At 42.3% G+C, this 21,089-nt stretch overlaps 2 protein-coding genes across 4 annotated transcripts; one reads left to right on the top strand and one right to left on the bottom strand.

Moving 5' to 3' along the window:
* Nucleotides 1-2,804: 2,804 nt before the first annotated feature.
* On the bottom strand, nucleotides 2,805-6,748 carry LOC105917434 (keratin, type I cytoskeletal 18). 2 transcript variants are annotated; one of them, XM_012852238.3, is made up of 8 exons: nucleotides 6,268-6,748; nucleotides 6,112-6,194; nucleotides 5,702-5,858; nucleotides 5,450-5,611; nucleotides 5,242-5,367; nucleotides 4,477-4,706; nucleotides 4,275-4,309; nucleotides 2,805-3,343 (listed from the first exon to the last, which is right to left on the bottom strand). In XM_012852238.3, exons 1-8 carry the CDS (start codon nucleotides 6,646-6,648, stop codon nucleotides 2,961-2,963), a joined length of 1,557 nt encoding a protein of 518 aa, XP_012707692.2. In that variant the 5' UTR covers nucleotides 6,649-6,748; the 3' UTR covers nucleotides 2,805-2,960. The 2 variants fall into 2 exon arrangements, with proteins under 2 accessions (XP_012707692.2, XP_035984044.1); XM_036128151.1 differs by lacking the exon at nucleotides 4,275-4,309 and having other exon boundaries at nucleotides 3,230-3,343.
* Nucleotides 6,749-6,881: 133 nt separating this feature from the next.
* Nucleotides 6,882-11,548, top strand: LOC105917435 (keratin, type II cytoskeletal 8). 2 transcript variants are annotated; one of them, XM_012852240.3, is made up of 9 exons: nucleotides 6,882-7,155; nucleotides 8,559-8,767; nucleotides 8,875-8,935; nucleotides 9,027-9,122; nucleotides 9,762-9,926; nucleotides 10,010-10,135; nucleotides 10,220-10,440; nucleotides 10,542-10,564; nucleotides 10,856-11,548. In XM_012852240.3, exons 1-9 carry the CDS (start codon nucleotides 7,000-7,002, stop codon nucleotides 10,861-10,863), a joined length of 1,065 nt encoding a protein of 354 aa, XP_012707694.2. In that variant the 5' UTR covers nucleotides 6,882-6,999; the 3' UTR covers nucleotides 10,864-11,548. The 2 variants fall into 2 exon arrangements, with proteins under 2 accessions (XP_012707694.2, XP_021166103.2); XM_021310428.2 differs by having other exon boundaries at nucleotides 10,542-10,558; nucleotides 10,856-10,937.
* Nucleotides 11,549-21,089: the final 9,541 nt, after the last annotated feature.

The raw sequence follows: 21,089 nt of genomic DNA, 5'->3' as shown, positions 1-21,089 counted from the left end.
AGCAACTCATCTCACTTATTAAGCTAATTAGACATTTATGATGGGAGCTGTCAACTTGATAAGCTTGAGTGAGAAATATAATGTTGCTCCCGAATGTCAAAATAAAGGGAAGAGGCCACAAAACGTCATCCCCACCAAAAAAGGAGCTTTTGAAAATCTGTTGTCTATATTTACAACTCTTTTTGACTTTTGTCTGCATGTTCATTCAGAATGTCTTTCAGAAATGTTACAGTTTGTAATATTTTGGTAAAACATAACAATAATTGGTCAAAATGGTTGGTGAAGTCAACACAATTTCTGTTTCTTTGGATGTTATTTAAGGAGAGATGCATGAGGAAAGCCCTCTCTATGGCAAAACAGATCCGTATCAACCCTCACGTGGAGATGTAATCTCCGACCACCTGGCAGAAAATATCGCACCACTGAATCCAGACCAGCAAGAATGTGAAAGAACTTCATTCCACTTGTTAAGACACTGTTTAACATGAGAAACTTGCTCAATCAAGAATGCATTGATTACATGGAATCTTTAAGCAGTTTCAATTTCATGACCTATTTAGTTTTTTTTAACTTAGGCCTCAGTTGGATGTCCTGTTTATATATTATCAGTTTTTTAAGGGATGTTTTAAATCCCATGCGTCAATAAAAGCTAGTGGTGGGCACAGTGAACCAAATGTTAGTTTCACGAACTCATTCTCTGCTAACGCTAAACAATTAAAGAAATTAGGGGAAGCTAGCTGGATTAGACTAGCATCACCCACTGCCCAGTTCATTATTCGATTACCAAGGAGACCTAATAGATTTTTTTGATAAACAGCGTTATGTAAAATATTTCCTCCCTTGCGGATTTCTTCTGCTTTTGCTATTTGTTTGTTTTTTTCAGATTTCAAACATTAGCGTCACAACAAAATAATCAGCGGACAAAATGCTGTCTTCAAATTATAATTTCATTCACTACAGGTAAAAAGCTATCCAGACCACACCCGGCCATATGTGGAAAATTAATTGAATCCCTAATGACGGGTCAACACTTGCCATCAAACGTTTGCAATAACTGCCAATGCCTCTTTTGAATCACTGCAGAGGTATTTGGACACTATTATTTATGGAAATGTTTTGATTCAGCCACCTTGGAGGGGTATTGAGCATGTAAGGCCTGTTCAAGATCATGCTACAGCCTCCCAATCACATTTAACTCCTGATTTGACTGCACTCCTCCAAAACCTTACCACCACCTCCATGTTTGCCTGTTAGTGAGATGTTGCTTTTCAGAAATGCTGTGTAAACTTTATTTCACAGGGAGCCAACCTTTGGCAAATTTAAGACGAGTCTTTATGTTCTTTTTGGTCAGCAGTGGGTTTAAAAGCCTCCTACGGTATGGAGACCATCTTTGACCAGTCTCTCTTTCTTATTGGTGAATCATGAACGCTGACGTTAACAGCGGCAGTGAGGCCTGCAGAGCTTTGGACATTGTTCTGGGTGCTTCTGGGATCTCCTGGATGAGTTGTTGATGAGCTCTTGGAGTAATTTTGGTAGGTTTTCTCCATTTGTGTACGAAGGTTCTTACTGTGGTTCTTTCGAGTCCCAAAACTTTAGAAATTATTACTACTGGTGGTTCCTAGAGTCTCTAAAAGTAGAATGGGAGGCAGATCCTTTAGCTATCAGGCTCCTCTCCCGTGGGACCAACTCCCAGTTTTGGTCCGTGAGGCAGACACCCTGTCTACTTTTAAGACTAGGCTTAAAACTTTCATCCACTATTACCATATAACATAGAAAGGATTCCTGGGTCAATGTGTGCTTCTGTGCTTTCTGTGTCTCTGCTCTGTCTTCTCTAACCCCCAGTCAGTCGAGGCAGATGAGCGTTCATACTGGTTCTGGTTCTGCTGGATGTTTTTCGTCACTGTTAAAGGGGAGTTTTCCTCTCCACTGTCGCTTCATGCTTGCTCATTATGAGGGATTGCTGCAAAGCCATCAACAATGTAGACGACTGTCCACTGTGGCTCTACGCTCTTCCAGGAGGAGTGAATGCTGCTTGGAGAGACTTGATGCAACCTGCTGGGTTTCCTTAGAGAGGAAACCTTCTGACCAATCTGTATGGTTTGATCGATTTTGACTTTATAAAGTACTTTAGATGACATGTATCATTATTTGGCGCTATGTAAATAAAATTGTATTAAATTTTTACAGACATAATGTATACAATTGACTTTGTTTGGTATCTGTCGTTAAATTTACAAATTGCGACATGATGTGTTGCCTTTTGAGGTCTTTTACCCTGCTTCATGCTGTCAGACAGGTACTATAAACATGATTTCTCAATTCTATTGGTCTGGCGGTATTCAGAACTGGATGTGGCAAGCATAATAAAATGTCAGAATGTTTTTTTTGTTTGGATCACACGTGATTAAAACGGTTAGATTTGGACAGCTTAATAAATTAAATTCTAATTCAAAAACTGCTTTTTGTATTTGCTTTTCCGATATTAAAATTGGTTTTGACATTGACAGGGTAAATACTTTGTCTTATAACATTAAATAAGTTGCTTGTTAATTGCCTAGGTCTCATAGTATTTAAGACCTTTCGAGATAGTCATTAGTTTGCATACTTCTTCTTAAACGTTGGTCTTACATTGGGAAACTTGACATTTTGGCAACTTTGCACATGGAGGTCGTTTAAGGGCGTTTCATGTCATTAAGGGTACAAGATTTGGAAAATTCAAGGCAAATGTCAACAACTTTTTTTTTTCTGGTTATTAACGGTCACTTGTAAGAATTATTGACACCATCACAAATCAGAAGAGTCCCTTTTCCGTTTTGAAGCGATCTTTATTTTATTGATATTTTTTGTCTTCATTATCACAGCAAACACATTGGAAGGACCCCCATACTGATTATACAGAAAAGCACCGATAGTTTTCATTTACTGAGAGAGACAGAAAAGAACAGGTCGGAGTGCAGCTTTTAATCTTCTCCACCTTCTACAACAAACTCAGCTTTCTCTTCTTCCTTTTCGTTCTCAGATTCAGAGGAGGATGAAGAGGATGAGGAGGAGGAGGAGGAAGAAGAGGAGGAGGAAGAAGAAGAAGATGAGGAGGATGAGGAGGAGGAGGAGGAGGAAGAGGAGGATTTCTTAGACTTCTTTTGCTTCTTTTTGGAGGATTTTTTGTGGCTGCTGGATTTCTTGGTTTTCTTGGTTTTCTTGGTGGTTTCGCCAGCGTCCACAATCACCTCTGTAGTGGTCAGAGTAGAAGTTTCGTTTGTGAAGGATTGGTTAACGACGGCGCTCTCGTTAGCCACCAGGGTCTCCTCCACCAGGGTCTCTTGCTTTTCAGGCCTTCGTTTCTCTGCAAACAGAAACAGGGAAGATTTTACAGGGTTTCCCGCATAACCGTGGCAGGTTGTCCCATTAGTCCTTCATCCGGGTTTAAAAAAAAATAAAATAAAAAAAAAGGTCAGTCAGAAATCAGTTTGTCGTTGTTAGCTTGATTTGCATTTTGATGCGGCGTTTGTTTTCTTGTTTTGTTTTTTTTTTGGAGAAAAAAAATGTTTTTTTGTTGTTGTTTTTTTTAGTAGAATCACACTGTTATACATTTAAACACTCTAGTGCAGTTAGTATTATTACCGGTTAATGACACGCTGGTGGAAGAGCCCTTATGGGCTTTCTCGCGGGGCATCGAGGGCACCGGCCTCTCCTGCCGCGCGCGAAGAAAGCCTTTAAGCGCACTTCTGAAGCTAATTGTCAAACAAAAAGCGCTGTGAGGGCAGGCATTCAAGCTCAATTGAGCGCTTCCCTAACAACTGGTGTAAACTGCGGTTTTAAACATGGAGAGGCTATGACGCAACGTGCCCCAAAGGCACAACAGACACCGTAGGTGTAAATATTTGCTTTTATAACCACCTGTTTTTTTTGTTTTAATTGCTTCGCCGCCTTTTCAAAGCGGACGTGGTTACTTGATGTCTGTCATCGGGAACTTAAGAGCACGTTCGCGGTTCATAAATCTCTCCACGGCATCAACCGCACTGCTTACACTTATCGTGTGGGAGGACACGGGTCACATTTGTTTTTTTGTTGTTTTTTTTGGTGTTTGTTTATTTGTGTGTTTGTTTCCTGTTGGAAGGCAGCCAATCAGATTGCAGGAGCCAACCGAAAGCATCTCAGGGATCGGTAACCGGCCCAGGTCTGCTCCGGTGACGGGGTTAAGGATCGATCGGGTGATGGGGCTCGATGGTGTTTGGGTTCTGAATGAGTTTGGACGAGGCGGATCCGGAACTTACCCGTTTTCACTGCATCCTCTATATTAAGCTCCGTACTGTCAGGGAAGAAGAGGATTTATAAATGATGCAACCAGTACTATGTTTAACAGGCTTACCCTTTTTTTTTTTTGTTTGTTTTTTGGCTGTACTGGAGTTTATATCCCCTTAAAGCGACAAGAAGAGCGAAATGCTAAACACGAGCAGAATGTGTGCGCATCCTCACCCCTCCAGCTCACGGTCCATGCCTTCTATCAGGGTCTGGTACTGCTGAATTTCCTTCTCCAGCTTCATTTTGAGGGACAGCAGCGCTTTGTAGCTCTCGATCTTCTGCTCCACCTGAGCCCTCACCTCCTTCAGCTCGGCCTCCAGGTTAATTATGGTGCTGTTGAGAGGGACCAGTCGACGGTTGTTCTCATCCTGGGCTTTCATCAGATTGTCCTCCAGGGCGTAGATCTGTAAGGGGAAAAGCAGGCAGACCTTTAGAGCAAAAACACCTTGCAACAGTACAGGTAAAAGCAAAAGCATTTGTACCGCCCTCAGCATGATTTTTATTCCTCAGAAATGGAATAGAAACGTTTAAAAAGCATGCATTGCAGGTGCTCCTGGGTAAACTTGGTCTGGAGCTGCAAAACTTGACGAATGTGTGTGCAAAAAAAATGGATGAAAAATATTTATTTCTAAGGAAAATCACTAAAGTTAGCCTTGTTGTGCCTTTTTATTTTCAATAACGCCCCTCATATTGTTGTTATTTTCAGCATAATGTATTAGGAGCTATTGGAGAACGCCTGAGTGCATGTAATTAGCATCCTTGGCTTAATAACAGGTCTGTCAGGAATGTCTGTGAAGGCCAACCTTCCCGGAAGCGACGTGATTAAAGGCTGATGTTGCTCCGCACGGATCCAGAACGACTGCTTTTAGAATCTATTACAGGTTTGATAATAATCTTCATAAATCAATAATCTAGACTTGCGTGAGACCTTTTACTCACCGTGGTGTAGCTAGTCTGGATCTGCAACTCCAGGGTTTTCTTCTGCTTCAGCAGCTTCTTGAGCTCGTCCTTTCCGGACTCCAAAGCCTCGTTGTTCTGGGCCGTCTTCACCTGGATGGTGTCAAACTACGATGAAAGAAAATAAATAAACATGGTGAGACAACGAGTGATCGGCCTAGTGGGAAATTCACAGCCCCCGGTTTCTCACCTTGGATTTGTACCAGTCCTCTGTCTCCTTCAGGTTCTTCTCAGCCACCTTCTCGTAATGGTGCCTCATGTCCTTGACGATGTCGGCCAGGTTGGAGTTCTGGGACTCCATCTCCACCTTCACCTCTGAATTTCTTATCTTTTCACGGAGCAACTTCACTTCCTGCAACGACGGCGTGTGACGGTTAAATAAAATAAAAAAAATCCAAAACGATGCAGGAGAAGCTGAGCAAGCAGCGGGTTGCGGCCTCACCTCCTTATGGCACTTCTCAATGCGATCCACCTCGTCCTTGACCAGTTTAGTCTCCCCCTGCAGCTGCTCTCGTTGCTGCTTGGTGTCCTCGATGTCCTTTTTCAGATTCTCCAGCTCCTTTTCGATGTCCTTCCTCATCTTGGTCTCGTCGTCCAACCTGTGGATGCACAAACGTAACAAAATATGCACGCTGAGTTAGGGACCGTGTGTTGTATTCCGCCTATCGCCCACTGGAGATAGAAGATGACCAAGGTAGAGAAAATGGATGTTCTGGGCCGGGTCAAAGTAATATAACACGGCGCCATTGAGTAACCCATGAGCAGCTTATTTCCTACCAGTTTTGGATTCAAACAGAAACTGCAGACAGAGCAAAGACCCCAAGAAGAGAGGTTTGTCTGGATGCCACTCACTTATTCTTGAAGTCATTAAGAGCCAGCTTGCTGTTGTCAATCTGGAGCAGCACCTTTGCATTGTCAAGCGTGAGCTCTTTGATCTAGACAGACAATAATTATTAATAGCTAATAATTCATGTAATGATGCCGAATGGTACATTTATGCTGCCCTACCTCCTTGTCGAGGGCGTCCAGGGGTTTCTGGATTTTGTCCCAGTCTCGTCCATCGGGAGCTGTCCTCTTGGCCAGGATGTCATCGATCTCCTTCTGCAGCTTCTCGTTGTCGTCCTGCAGCTCCCTCACCTTGCGCAGGTACGTGTCCAGCCGCTGGTTCAGGCCCTGCAGCGACTGCTTGTTGTCCTGCTGCGGGAGGGAGGAGACGGAGGGAGCGTAGGAGGGGGCGACCGGAGCGGCCACGATCGGAGTGGCCGGAGCCGAGTCTTTCTCGGGTTCGTTGCGCAGGACGTTGCGCAGCCCCTCCAGGCTGGACACGGACGCCCTGACGCCCCTTCCCCCGGCTCCTCCGAACATGCTGGCGCTGCTGTTTCTGCTCATGATGGCTGACAAGAGAGTTGACAGTGACGAGTGACAACGGAGGCTTTGTGAAGGCTGCAGGATCTACCTGGATGCGGAGGATGGAGGTGGCGCTTTATAGCCGCTCTGCGCGCTCCTGTCCGCCCACATCCACGACTTTGGCTCCTGAATCCAATCCGCACTCTTGGACAAACAGGTTCAGGGCTGGAAATTCAAGTATATCACCGTGACTTCTTCAGAAATTCCGCACCTGTCCGGATGTGATTGGACCTCCACAGGTGCGCGGGGAGGCGCGCAGGTCCGTCCACCTATATAAAGATCTGAGGTGGGCTCTGCGCTCACCTGCTCAGCCTGTCTCCAAGCGTCAGCACCATGTCGGCATCAAATGGCTTCAGCAGCCAAACCTACAGCCCCACCAGCGGGGGGCTCAAAAAGAGCAAGCCCAACGAATTCAACTCCACGGGGAAATCCGAGGAGAAAAAAGACATGGTTAAGCTCAATGACAAGTTCGTCCAGCGGATTGAGAAGGTCTGTACGTTTTCTTTAGAAATAAATACAATAAATTAGATTATTACTGAAAAGTTAATTTATTTCAGCAACCAAATGCACTAATTGAAGTAAATTATATAGATTAGTTAATAAATGATGTGTCAAAGCCTTCATTTCTGTTTATTATGAAGATTTTCCTCATAAATCAGTAAGCTAAAACAGAGCAAGAAAAAAATACAGAAATATGGGCTTAATAACTTGTTTTTTGTTTTTGTTTTGTTTTTGTTTTTTTGACTGAGTTTAAAATGAATAATAAATAAATACATCGTTCCCATTTTCAGCAACCTATCTGTGGGATTCAAAAAATATGTAAACAGTTCTTTTAAAAAATGTGTCAATTATGCAACAGAAAGACGGCAATTAGTAATAAAATCTTCCTTCTATTTTGTTGCTCACACTTTAATCTCGGATATCTTGAGCCTGATTCAACATTTAACCATAATAGTAGTGGAGTAAAAAAGCAGGACCTGGGGCCATGAAAAGTTCTTCGCTCTGCCAGGTTTAATGAGCTGCAGTGTGGAGCGCCATCTAGTGACCAATTAGCACAATGCACCAGCATAAGGGTGTGTCAGGGGCAAATAGCGCACACAGATAAAGATGTAGGCCGAGTAGCCAAAAAATTTTATTTAGGTAAGAATAGCACTACTTCAGCATATTTTTACTCAAGTAAAAGTAAAACATAGCCGAACAAGAAATTAATCAAATAACAGTAAAAACATATTTGGCGAGAAGGCTACTATATTACTTAGTAACCAATCACACCATCTGATTTGATATTCAAAAATTATGGAATCGGGCAGACAAAAAATATTAAGTTATGTGCAAATTCTGGTATTTTAAATGCTTAATAAATAAAACTAAAAATAACAATTACAAATTAATAAATTCAGGAAGAAGAAACCAGAAGACGTGATTTTTTTCTTTTCAAAATACAGCTGATGAAATCAATACTTAGAGCAGATAATGTCTATACACTATATTGCCAAAGTATCTGTTAATCTGCTTTTACATGTAAATTAATTTTGATGACATCCTGTTCTTAGTCTATATTGTCTGATATTTTGTTGATTAATCTCCACGCCCTGAAATAAGAACTTTAACTCTTCTGTAAACCAGAATTTCAGCCTCTGCTCTAAGTTCATCCCAAACACCTTCTGTAAGGTTGAGGTCAGGACTTTGTGGAAACTAGTCAAGTTTCTCTACACCAAACTTATTACATCTGCAGCCATGGAATACAATATAGTATAAACAATTAATAAGGATATTTGATGAACATTTCTGACTAATCTTTAAGGTATTGGAATATTAGGCCTGTCACAAACACACTTTGAAGGTTTCCTTCTGGATACTCTGTGAACCTTCCTTGGTTGGTCATGTTGTAGGTGAAGAAACTGGAGGAAGAGAAGAAAAAACTAGAAACTAAGCTGAGGATCCTCAAGGGACAGGACGACTACAAGGCGGACATAGACGGTTACGTGAGGCAGGAGAAGGACGACCGGCAGCGGAATATCGACAACCTGAAGCGCGACGCGGAAAAGCTGAAAGATGAGCTTGAAGACATCCAGAAGAAGGTGGACGACACCAAGGAAAGGTCGGCAGCTTCAGTCTTGATATTCTTTGATTTAAACTCTACATGACTACATGTATATTCCGGCACTTTAATTTCTACCTTTACCGTTTTTTCTCTCTTGGCTGCAGTTATGAGGATGAAATCAGAAGGAGAGCTCAGCTGGAGGCTGAGTATATCCTTGCCAAAAAGGTAATAAAATCACATACAATAACTTGTTAAATGTTCCTGTTTTATATCAACTTTTATCACTCAAACTGTCAAACATGGGTGTGTGCAACAGGAGCTCGATGAAGGCCATCTAGATATGGTGAGCGATGCTCTGGACCTGGAGGACCTGACTAGACAGCTGGAGTTCCTCAGGATTGGCTTTGATGAGGTAAAGGAAGCATGGAAAAAATCTCTTTTAAAAAAGACTTTATTCTTTTTTGCCATTGCAGTAATCTCTTTTCCCTTCCTTCTTTCTCTGCTTGAAGGTGTATTTCTTCTACTTTTTTCCCTTTCTTTTCTCCTTGGGTCTTTCATATTTTTGGGGTTTTTTTCTGTGTGCACCACCTCTCTTCCTTCCTTTTTCCTTCTTTCCTTCTTTGTGTTTTTTCTTCCTCCCTTCACTGCTTCATTTCCTCCCTTTTGTGTTACCTCAATTTCTTCCTTTGTGTTGTTCCTTCTCTCTTAGTGTCTTCCTTTTGCCTAGTCTCCCTTGCTTTCCTGTCTCCTTCCTATCGTTCCTTTTTATTTAATTGGTTTCTTTCTTTCTTTCCTTCTTTCCTTCCTTCCTTCTTCCTTCCTTCCTGCCTGATTGCCTTCTCCCTGGTTCTAAGTTTAAATTCATCCCATTTATTGCGTTATCTGCCATAAATTCACAGTAAATTTAACAAGGAGCCTAAAGGATGAAGAACTCTGGAAATATTTTCATCATAAATGTTTAAGGACCTTGAATATTTGTCCCTCCAGAGAACAGGTTGAAAACCAAAAATATCGGCCAATCAATACTTTCTACTTTTTCAACCCCTTGTAGGAGATCAAAGAGCTGCAGTCGATGATCAAGAGCGAGACGGTGACCCTTCCCAGCTCCAACACGCGGTCCCTGGACATGGATGACTACATCAAGACCATCGAGGCTCAGTATGCCGAAATGGCCACTCGCGCCAGGGAAGAGGCGGAGCTATGGAACCAAAGAAAAGTGAGGATAAGTTAAAACGGAGCAAGGCTTTTCATTATACTGCAAGAAAATGTTACATTTCCAACACTTTCCCCAACTTGTAGATTGATGCCTTGGTTGAGACTGCAGGACAGAAAGAGCAGGAAGTACGTGATCTACGGAGAGACATCTCTGACATCACGCGCCAAATCCAGAGACTTAACGGGGACCTGGAAGGTATCAAAAGAAAGGTAGGGGCCAGACATTAATCCCACAACATTTCTACATCTGCACACTCTCTGACCATCCAGCTAATGTCCTTGTTTCCCTGTTAGGAAGAGTCCGTGAAAACTGACATCGAAAATGTTCGAAAAGACGGTGATGAAAACATGGAGAAGGCTAGAAAGGACATCAAGGAGCTAGAGGCTGCCTTGAAGGTTAATAAGCAGGAGCTGGCCAAGCAGATCCGCGACTACCAGGAGCTTTTGAACATCAAACTGGCCCTCGACATCGAGATCGCCACCTATCGCAGGCTGCTGGAGGGTGAAGAGCAGAGGTATATGACGGTGGAGGCTACAGAGTGCAATCATCTCAGCATGGATGAGATTAAAATGTGTAAACACTCTAACATCTTTTTCTCTCTCTTATCTCATGAAGAATGGCCGGCATTCAAGGTTCAGGTGACACCCATTTTATTATAATTTCTGATACATGGATTATTTCTGACAAACATAAACAGATTTATAAGAAGCGGAAACTTATAGTTTAATATATATAAGACTTTTTACATATTTGTTCTGACAAGAGTAGTTTACCATTATATCAATAATATAAAATAATGTTAGTTTTGTTTTTAATATTCTACATGTATTTAATTATAACAACATCCGTTTAAGAAATGTCAACAATTTTTGTTAGCTTCTCTGTTGTGTTTAATATAACACTAAATATCAAACCTCTCTTTCACTCAGATTACTAAATACGAACAATCAATCCAAGACCGTACATGCATTCAGATGTACACCAGCCAGAGAGGAAACACATGCTGGAAAAGGAAACAGGAGAGAAACAGCTGCAGTAGAAGCAACAGCTGCAATAGAAACAACAGCTGCAGTAGAAACACCTGCAGTAAAAACAACAGCTGCAATAGAAACAACAGCTGCAGTAGAAACACCTGCAGTAAAAACAACAGCTGCAGTAGAAACAACAGCTGCAGTAGAAACACCTGCAGTAAAAACAACAGCTGCAATAGAAACAACAGCTGCAGTAGAAACACCTGCAGTAAAAACAACACCTGCAATAGAAACAACAGCTGCAGTAGAAACAACACCTGCAGGAAAAACAGCAGCTGCAGTGGAAACACCTGCAGTAGAAACAACACTTGCAGTAGAAACAACACCTGCAGTAGAAACAACACCTGCAGTAGAAACAACAGCTGCAGTACAAACAACAGCTGCAGTACAAACAACAGCTGCGGTAGAAACAACACCTGCAGGAAAAACAGCAGCTGCAGTGGAAACACCTGCAGTAGAAACAACACTTGCAGTAGAAACAACACCTGCAGTAGAAACAACACCTGCAGTAGAAACAACAGCTGCAGTAGAAACAACACCTGCAGTAGAAACAACAGCTGCAGTAGAAACAACAGCTGCAGTACAAACAACAGCTGCGGTAGAAACAACAGCTGCAGTAGAAGCCTGCAGCTGTGCAGGCCACCATAGTCCCACTGCCTGGAGAAACTCCTTAACCTTTGGTTACAAAGAACACTCCCCTCAGCATCCCCACTTCCCACCCACTCCAACTCCTGCTGATCTGGTTGGAGGTGGAATCTGAAAAGTTTATCTCCAAAAGCACCCAGTTTACTGACTGACTGTCTGGCACCTCCTGCAGCTTTAAACCATATATGCAAAATGTGAATTATTTAAATATTTTCAAATTAGGCTAAATTAACTATTCAGACCTCTTGATGTGCTTTCTGGTAGAGTGAGCGTCTGACTGTAGCTTGATGACAGGTTGAATGTGCTTCCTGAATCTGTGCTTTAATTGGTTTACATCAACCAGTGTTTTGGGAAAGGTATTTGTTTTTTTAATCTTTGTTGGGATGTGCAATTCCTTTGGTGCTCCAATGTTTCCTTTCATATTCTCCTCAGTTATTTCCTTCAGACATTAAAGGCTTTACTTTTGTAACAACAATAAAAACAACACTTCCAATATGAACTTTTATTTTTTTCATGATGATAGAAGTCAGCATAAATGGATCTATGGAAATAGGCATGTGGGAGTGTTTCTGTTTGCCTGAGTCCTATCTTGTCATTATGAGTCAAAATATGCAAATAAAACAATACAGAAAGGTTCTCAGGCAGGGGCTTGAAAAGTTCAAATGTAAAGTTTTTGTTTTTTTGTCTTTGTTTGATTCTTTTGTGCGTGTTTGCTATGAGCTGGAAGGTGAGTGCTGTGTGTCCTGCAGCACTGCAACGTTACAAGCTTGATATCCTCTGTGCTCATATGAGTCTTCATCTTTTTTATTTCACCTCAAGTCTTCCAAATTAATCTCTCGTGTATTCAGATTTCAGGGTTTTGTGCTAATAAATCAAGGTTCAAGGATGCTGAGATTGTTTTTTTTTCTTTCATTCACACAAACAAACAGTACACAGTCAACACTTAAATGGGCACCATTTTGCTTAATTTGTGTAATCTTTTGCTAAAAGTTAAAAAGCTAGTCTAATTAGATACATGCTGTGTGAAGTTGCTTAATAGAACAGCTCTCCCTGTGATTTAGAAGAGTGCATTCACTTAATCAGATAATGTTAGGAGACCACACCCCTTGGATGGGTGTGTCTCAGCATAGAAAAGAGCATGTGGTTTTGAGTCGGGACGTTTCAGCTCTAGGACGTCACAGGGTTTGTTTGTTGTAAGAGTCCAGCGCATTAACCTTATAATTATTTCTCCGCCATATTAGAATAAATGGTAAAGCTACAATTGGACGTTGAGTCTTCCTTGGAGGGTATTTGTAGTAGTAAGCTGCTTGGAGAAGTAACAAGAACTGGAGGTGTGACCATGATATTAGAGTGTTACAGTTGTCACCCCCATATGGAATACTTAGAAAACTGGTGTTTCTGCCCGGTTGGACTCTAAGCAGAGATACTTAGGTGACAAAAGGAACTGAATAACACAGTTTGCAGCTGCATCTTATCAGGTAAGGAGATATCTTTTCAATAAAATTTTATTTATATAGCGCCAATTCACAACATATATCATCTCAAGTCACTTTACAAATTCAAATTCAATCCAATCATCCAGACAGATTGGTCAAAAAGTTGCCTATCTAACAAAACCAGACAGATTGCATTGAGTCATTCTACCACATTGAAACCATTAAATCAATATATCTTGACAATTGTGGCTGTTGATAACGCAGCAAGCACTCACAATTTAGTCGTATGTTATTCTGAATTACTAAAGAGAAAACCACACCTCACCACCCACTGGCCTGTACTGATACTTCCATGTCAGAATTTCCATCAATAGATTGTAAATTTTTTTTGCCAGCTGACGTCAAATTCCCAAGGCCTATTTCTTTCTGTTAGTTTATGAAATAAATAAGTGTTGCATGCCAATTTGGGAAATATAGTGCACGATAATACAAATTTATGTGAAGAAATCTAGTTTTTTAATAATGGACTAATAACATTTTGGAGTTTTCAGGTCTGGAGAAGCAGATTGGCAGAGGTAAGTAATGGTAGAAAGTTAAAACTTTGTAGCCCCAGCAGAATCCACACATGGCCTGGTTCCCCTCCCTGTTGAGTGCTCTTTGTTTCCAGAGAAATAACGCCCCTCTCTTTTGCAGGGGGACTGTATTTGAAGAGAAGGAAGATTCAGTGGGCCTTATCACTAAATGATATGAATTGTTTAATTTGCTTGTTAACTGATAACATTTTAGTGTTTTCAGGCCTTCCCTGGGCTGCCACCTTATCCTAGGAGCTATGCTGTCAGGGGCTTTATGCCCCTAGTAGGGTCACCCAAGGCAGACAGATCCTAGGTGAGGGACCAGACAAAGATCAGCCCAAAGACGCTTTATTATGAGTATGATAAATGGATGTAATGTTCCCTTGCCCGGACGCGGGTCACCGGGGCCCCACTCTGGAGCCAGGCCTGGAGGCGGGGCAAGCTAGCGAGTGCCTGGTGGCCGCTGGAGCCTGGTCGGGCACAGCGCGAAAAGGAAACATGGGTCCCCCTTCCAATGGGCTCACCACCTGTCAGAGGGTCTAAGGGGGTTGGGTGCGTTGTGTAGTGGGTGGCAATCAAGGGCGGGGACCTTGGCATTCTGATCCTCAGCTGCAGAAGCTGGCTCTTGGGATGTGGAATGTCACCTCTCTGGTGGGAAAGGAGTCTGAGCTAGTGCGCGAGGTTGAGAGGTTCTAGCTTGAGATAGTCAGACTCACCTCAACGGATGGCTCTTGCTTTGGAATCAGTCTCTTTGAGAGGGACTGGACATTCTTCCATTCTGGAGTTGCTCCTGGTGAGAGGCATCCGAGCAGGAATGGGCATACTTGTTGCCCCTCATCTTGGTGCCTGTACATTGGGGTTCACCTGCATATGTGTGAGGGGACGAGTTCTGACTGTTGTTAGTGCTTATTCGCCAAATAGCAGTTCAGATTACCCACCCTTTTTGGAGTCCTTGGAGAGGGGGTACTGGAGAGTGCCCCTCCTGGGGACTCCCTGGTTCTGCTGGGGGACTTCAACACTCACATGAGCAATGACAATGAGACCTGGAGGGGCGTGGTTGGGAGGAATGGCCCACCTGATCTGAACTCAACTGGTGTTCTATTATTGGACTTCTGTGCTCTTCGTGGATTGTCCATAACAAACATCATGTTCAGGGGTGTCCATATGTGCTCTTGGAACCAGGATACCCTAGGCCGTAGTTCAATGATTGACTTTGTTGTTGCTTCATCTGACCTGCGGCCGTATGTCTTGGACTTCACTCGGGTGAAGACCGGGGTGGAGCTCTCCACCGACCACTGCCTGGTGGTGAGCTGGCTCCGGTGGTGGGGGAGGAAGCCAGTCGGACCTGGTAGGCCCAAACGTATTGTAAGGGTTTGCTGGGAGCATCTGGCAGAGTCCCCTGTGAGATGGAGCTTTAACTCCTACGTCTAGGAGAGCTTTGAATACGTCCTGTGGGAGGTGGGGGACATTGAGTCTGAGTGGACCTTGTTCCGCTTCTATTGTTGAGGCGGCTAGTCGGAGCTGTGGCCGCAAGGTTGTCGGTGCATGTCGCGGCAGCAACCCTCGAACAGGCTGGTGGACACCAGCAGTGAGGGAAGCCGTCAAGCTGAAGAAGGAGTCCTATCGGGCTTTATTAGCCTGAGGGACTCCGGAAGCAGCTGATGTGTACCGGCAGTCCAAGCTGCAGGCGGCTCGGCTGGTCGCTAAGGCAAAAACCTGGGCATGGGAAGAGTTTGGAGAGGCCATGGAGAAAGACTTCCGTACGGCTTTGAAGCGATTCTGGTCCACTATCCAGCGTCTCAGGAGGGGGAAGCAGTGCAGTACCAACACTGTTTATAGTGGGGGTGGTGTGCTGCTGACCTTGACTCGGGACGTCGTGCAATGGTGGGCGGAATACTTCGAAAACGTCCTTAATCCCACCAACACGTCTTCCATTGAGGAAGCAGAGCCTGAGGACTCTGGGTCATGTTCTCCCATCTCTGGTGCTGAGGTCACCGAGGTGGTTAAAAAGCTCCTCGATGGCAAGGCCCCGGGGGTGGATGAGATTCGCCCTGAGTACCTTAAGGCTCTGGATGTTGTGGGGCTGTGTTGGTTAACGCGGCTCTGCAGCATCGCGTGGACATCAGGGGCAGTTCCCCTGGATTGGCAGACTGGGGTGGTGGTCCCCCTATTTAAAAAGGGGGACTGGAGAGTGTGTTCCAACTACAGAGGAATGACACTCTTAAGCCTCCCTGGTAAGGTCTGTGTCCTGTGGGGGGGTACTCCAGGAGTATGGAGTATCGGGTCCTTTAATACAGACTGTTAGGTCTCTTTATGATCGGTGTCAGAGCCTGGTCCGCATAGCCAGCAGTAAGTCGGACTAATTTCCACAGAGAATTTGACTCCGCCAAGGTTGCCCTTTGTCACGGATTCTGTTCATAACTTTTATGGACAGAATTTCTAGGCGCAGCCAAGGTGTTGAGGGGATTCGTTTTGATGGCCTTAGGATTGCGTCTCTGCTATTCGTGCTATGATGTGGTTCTATTGGCTTCATCAGGGCGTGATCTACAGCTCTCCCTAGAGCGGTTTGCAGTCGAGTGTGAAGCGACCGGGATGAAAATCAGTGCCTCCGAATCCGAGACCATGGTCTTGAGCCGGAAAAGGGTAGAGTGCCTTCTTTGGGTTGGGGAGGATGTACTGCCCTAAGTGGAGGAGTTTAAGTATCTTGGGGTCTTGTTCGTGAATGCGGGGAAGATGGAGGGGGAGAACGACAGGCGGAATGGCGCAATGTCTGCTGTAAAGCGGGTGCTGTACAGGTCCGTTGTGGTGAAGAGAGAACTGAGCCAAAAGGCAAAGCTCTCGATTTACCGGTCGATCTACGTTCCTACCCTCATCTATGGTCATGAGCTTTGGGTCATGACCGAAAGAACGAGATCCGGGATAGAAGAGGCCGAAATGAGTTTTCTCCGTAGTGTGTCTGGGCTCTCCCTTAAAGATAGGGAGAGGAGCTCAGTCATCCGGGGAGGACTCAGAGTAGAGCTGCTGCTCCTCCACGTCGAGAGGAGCCAGTTGAGGTGGCTCGGGCATCTGGTTAGGATGCCTCCTGGACGCCTCCTTGGTGAGGTGTTCCGGGCACGTCCCACTGGGAGAAGACCCAGAGGAAGACCCAGAACACGCTGGAGGGACTATGTTTCAGGGAGCACCTTGGGATTCCCCCATAGGAGCTGGCCCAAGTGGCTGGAGAGAGAGAGGTCTCGGCCTCCCTACTGAAGCTGCTACCCCTGCGACCCAACCCTGGATAAGCGGAAGAGGATGGATGTATGGATGCTTGTTAACTAAGAATTGAGAGATCATTTTATTGAGATCTTCTTTAATTGGTGCAATAAATGTCAGTTAAAGGTAAACCTGTTTCCTTGACCCAAAATCTGTTTGAGATCTCTAACATTTTGGTACTTATTTTTAAAAGGTAACTCACCCCCATGTCGACTTTTTTGCCTATCAAGTGTTAATATGTTTGTCTCGTAGTACTGTCTACACATCCTAGTAATTTTTATTGACGAATAAGTACATATTTGTTGAAATCCTGCTTTTGTGTCTAAAATCGTCAGTGTGGCGCCCTACAAGGGTTAAACGGTGGTCTTGCATTGAATTTTGAATCTGTATTGCAATTGGTTCATACATTTTAGTGAAGTAATTTGGAGAAACAGGTAATTTGCTCTGCTGCTGTGGGGCATATGGCAAGCCATTTAAACATTTAATTAGGAAGTTTAACTGTCCCGGATTACCATTACACATATCTATGACGTAGTAGTGACTAGTCATGATGCCACTTTGACTAGTATGAATTTTTATTGAAGATATATACAACAAAAGAAAAATTATGTTGCAGATATCAGTATTTAAAATCCAGTCTAGTGATTAAATGTTGATTATCTTGCAACAGAACTATCTCACAGACCGACAAGGATTGCCAAGGGTTGTGGAGATTCTATGCAGATGTCGCAGATGTTCTTTTTTGCCATTTTACTTAATAACACCCCTCATATCCTTATCATTTTCAACAAAATATATTAGAAGCTATTGGTGAAATCCTGAATGCATGTAACCAGCATCCTTAGTTTAATGACAGGTCTGTCAGGAGTGTCTGCCAAGGCCAACCTTTCCTGTAGCGACATGATTAAAGACTGATGTTGCTCTGCACGGATACAGAACAACTGCTTTTATAATCTATTACAGGTCTAATTACAAGATCCACTCACATCAGCCACATGTGGTCCGAGGCCGGTTACCGAAGTCATGCGGCGCTGCAAAAAATTAATCAAGAAGGAAGTTTAACTGGATGTCACTGCTGTCCCCGGATCAAGCACTTAAATTCTATTAGCCAAGTAGGGAATGTCTGGCGCTGGAGAGGATAAAGTTCTTGTGAATTTCAAAGGAAAATTACCCCACTAACTTACGTTAACTTGACCAGTATAAAAAAAACGGCAAATCAGAAACACTAGGAAAGAGAGGGGGTTGTGGTGGATGCAATAGGATATTTATGTGCACGGATAACAAGTTGACCAGCCTCATGACAAGCCATTGCACAGCTGGAGCCACTGCGCAATCTAATCTTAGATTTCTCTTTAGTACAGTTTCCAAACTTACCCAGAGTCATAGCTCCGTTGATCCATCCATTCCCTTAACTCTCAGCAGCAATGGGATTCTTCATAAATAAAATTGATTCCATTAAAAATAAAAGAATTGGCATCCTCCCAAATATGATTACCTCATCCCCAGTAAGTGAGGCAGCGTTGGAGGAATCTTTAGAACCTGATCGGTGTTTGAACTGTTTAGAAGCAGTAGAGCTTTTTGAGCTACCTAAAATTTTAGCTTCATCTAAACCTTCTACCTGTATGTTAGACCCAATCCCAACCAAGTTATTTAAGGAGGCATTCCCTTTGATTAATGCCCTTATTATAGACATGATTAATCTATCCTTAGTAAATGGATATGTACCACAGGCTTTTAAAGTAGCTGTTATTAAACCTTTACTTAAGAAACGATCTCTTGATCAAGATGGCTTAATAAATTACAGACCTATGTCTAATCTTCTTTTCCTACCCAAAATAACAAATATGTGGACATTTACAAAGTAATGACCTACTTGAGGAGTTTCAGTCAGGCTTTAGAGCTCATCATAGCACTGAAACAGTCTGGTGAAGGTCACTAATGATATTCTCATGGCCTCAGATAATGGACTTGTGTCTATACTTGTCCTGTTAGATCTCAGTGCTGCATTTGATACAGTTGATCACAATATTCTCCTACAAAGACTTGAGCATACTGTAGGGATTAAGGGGAAAGCATTAGGCTGGTTTAAATCTTATCTGTTGGACAGATTCCAGTTTGTTCATGTTAATAATAAATCTTCTTCAAACTCTAGGGTCACTTGTGGAGTACCACAGGGTTCAGTCCTTGGACCAATTCTCTTTACTATATATATATGCTTCTGATTGGCAAAATTATCAGACAGCATGGGATTAATTTCCACTGTTATGCTGATGACCCTCAGCTATATTTATCCATTATTCCTGATGAATCCAATCAATTACTTCGACTGCAGCCATGTCTTGATGACATCAAAAGCTGGATGACTTTAAATTTCCTGCATTTAAATTCTGACAAGACAGAAGTTATAATCTTTGGACCGGAGTCCTCAAAAAATAAATTTCTTAATAAATCACTTAATCTGGATGGCATAAACTGGGCCTCTGGTAATAAAGTAAGAAATCTTGGTGTTATTTTTGACCAAGACGTGTCATTTAAATCCCATACTAAACAAGTTTCCAGGGTTTACTTTTTTCACCTCCGGAATATTGCCAAAATTAGAAATATTCTGTGCAAGGGTTATGCTGAAAAACTAGTCCATGCATTTGTTACTTCAAGGCTGGACTATTCTTTTAGGACTAGGCTTAAACCTTTCCTTTTTGACAAAGCTTATAGTTACACTGTAAAAAAAGTCAGTAAAATATACAGCAAAACACCGTCAAAGAGCAACAGTAAAAGACCGTGAAACCAAAAGCGGTCTTTTACTTTAATAAATACATTAAATAATGATTAATCAAGTGACTGGAGAAAACACTGAATATTACGCTAAGAAAATATAAAACTCACAGTGATTCGCTGTGAAAATTAATAAATATGCATACATTTTAAAAGAAATTGTCGTACAGACAAAAATGTCCAAAAACATTAATTTTTACGACATTATTTGGATAAAATCACAGGTTATTGAGTTTTGCACATTAGAATTTACAGGAAATACTTGTTGATTGTGAAGCAAGCACAAACTTTAATTTTAAAGAAGCAAATGGTTTAAAATATAGTCCATTGTAAAAATGCCAAAAGTGCAATTTTGTAAAAACGCTAAAAGACAAAAAAAGAAATTGACCTTTGTTATAGAAAACATTTAATCTCCGCTACTGACAAGATATTCAAATAAACAAATTGCACCCTTTGTAATGCTTCTTAATTTTCTGTTTCATTTTTAAAGAAAAATGAAAAAATAGAGTATGATTGAAGAAAGTTCTTGTTACATCTCTCTTTGCAGGTGATTAAGCAGACTGAAAGCGTTCTATTATTTTCTCCCTTTTATCTCCTCTTTCTTTCACCTTTTCTTCATTTTATTTGCTCTTCTACTTACTCACTGTAGTGTCCATATAACTTGAAAAACTCCTTGCATGAATTATAATAAAACTATTTACATACATAAATCAAGTGAAAGTAAAATCTGTTGAGCTCTTTTTGGCATTAAGACAACAATTCTTATTGCCACATTGCCGGACAGGACACTGTTAAGAAAAAAAAAAGAATATGAGTTCTTAAAACTGTAAATGTAGATAACGTTTTGTCTACTTGTCTTTTATTTGTGCTATAGAAGTTTTGATATTCATTGCAAGCTAATATTACCAATGCAGAATGCACACCTACTTGAGGGCCCCCAAGACCTTTTTTTTTCATGAGAAGTTATAATTTCTACATGATCAAAGATAATGTCAAAATATGCACTCTGTTATCATAAATCTTAATTACTACACTGAGATAAAAATTGTGTGTGCATGCAAAAAAAAATAAAAAACAATTATTGCTCTTGGGGACCCTCTTGTAGCCCTTGGATCTTAAGCAGATGCTAAGTTTGCTTCTGCCTCGGGCCGGCACTGAATATGCAGATTCCAATGACAACAGCCCCATTTCCACACAATTCTGACTTAACATTGTTTCCCCTGCTCTTTTATGTCTCATGTCGCCTTTGGTGTGTCCATTTTAAATCTAGAGTTGGTGTGATGGTTGCTGATTTACAGCTGAACAGCTGTTTTTACTATTTGAAATCACATTACAAGTCTTTTACTGTGACACTGTTTGCCCTACCTTAGCGGCAAGGGGCGTTGCTCATGAGATGGTGACGTCACGTGCGCGGTACGCCATTGCAGAGCGCTCAAAGAAAAACATATTTTCCCT

This window comes from Fundulus heteroclitus, chromosome 24 (genome assembly GCF_011125445.2).
Source record: "Fundulus heteroclitus isolate FHET01 chromosome 24, MU-UCD_Fhet_4.1, whole genome shotgun sequence".
NCBI lineage: Eukaryota > Metazoa > Chordata > Actinopteri > Cyprinodontiformes > Fundulidae > Fundulus > Fundulus heteroclitus.
The sequence above is the reverse complement of the archived record's forward strand: the minus strand, read 5'-3'. Positions and strand labels throughout refer to the sequence as shown.

Bases quoted from the DNA above. Each gene is read 5' to 3' on its own strand.
- LOC105917434 (XM_012852238.3), bottom strand. From the start codon at position 6,648: ATGAGCAGAAACAGCAGCGCCAGCATGTTCGGAGGAGCCGGGGGAAGG. The intron at 6,195-6,267 runs GTAGGGCAGCAT...TTGTCTGTCTAG, and splicing joins TGGACGCCCTCGACAAGGAG to ATCAAAGAGCTCACGCTTGA. The intron at 5,368-5,449 runs GTGAGAAACCGG...CTTTCATCGTAG, and splicing joins AGGACTGGTACAAATCCAAG to TTTGACACCATCCAGGTGAA.
- LOC105917435 (XM_012852240.3), top strand. From the start codon at position 7,000: ATGTCGGCATCAAATGGCTTCAGCAGCCAAACCTACAGCCCCACCAGC. The intron at 7,156-8,558 runs GTCTGTACGTTT...GTCATGTTGTAG, and splicing joins TCGTCCAGCGGATTGAGAAG to GTGAAGAAACTGGAGGAAGA. The intron at 9,927-10,009 runs GTGAGGATAAGT...CCCAACTTGTAG, and splicing joins AGCTATGGAACCAAAGAAAA to ATTGATGCCTTGGTTGAGAC.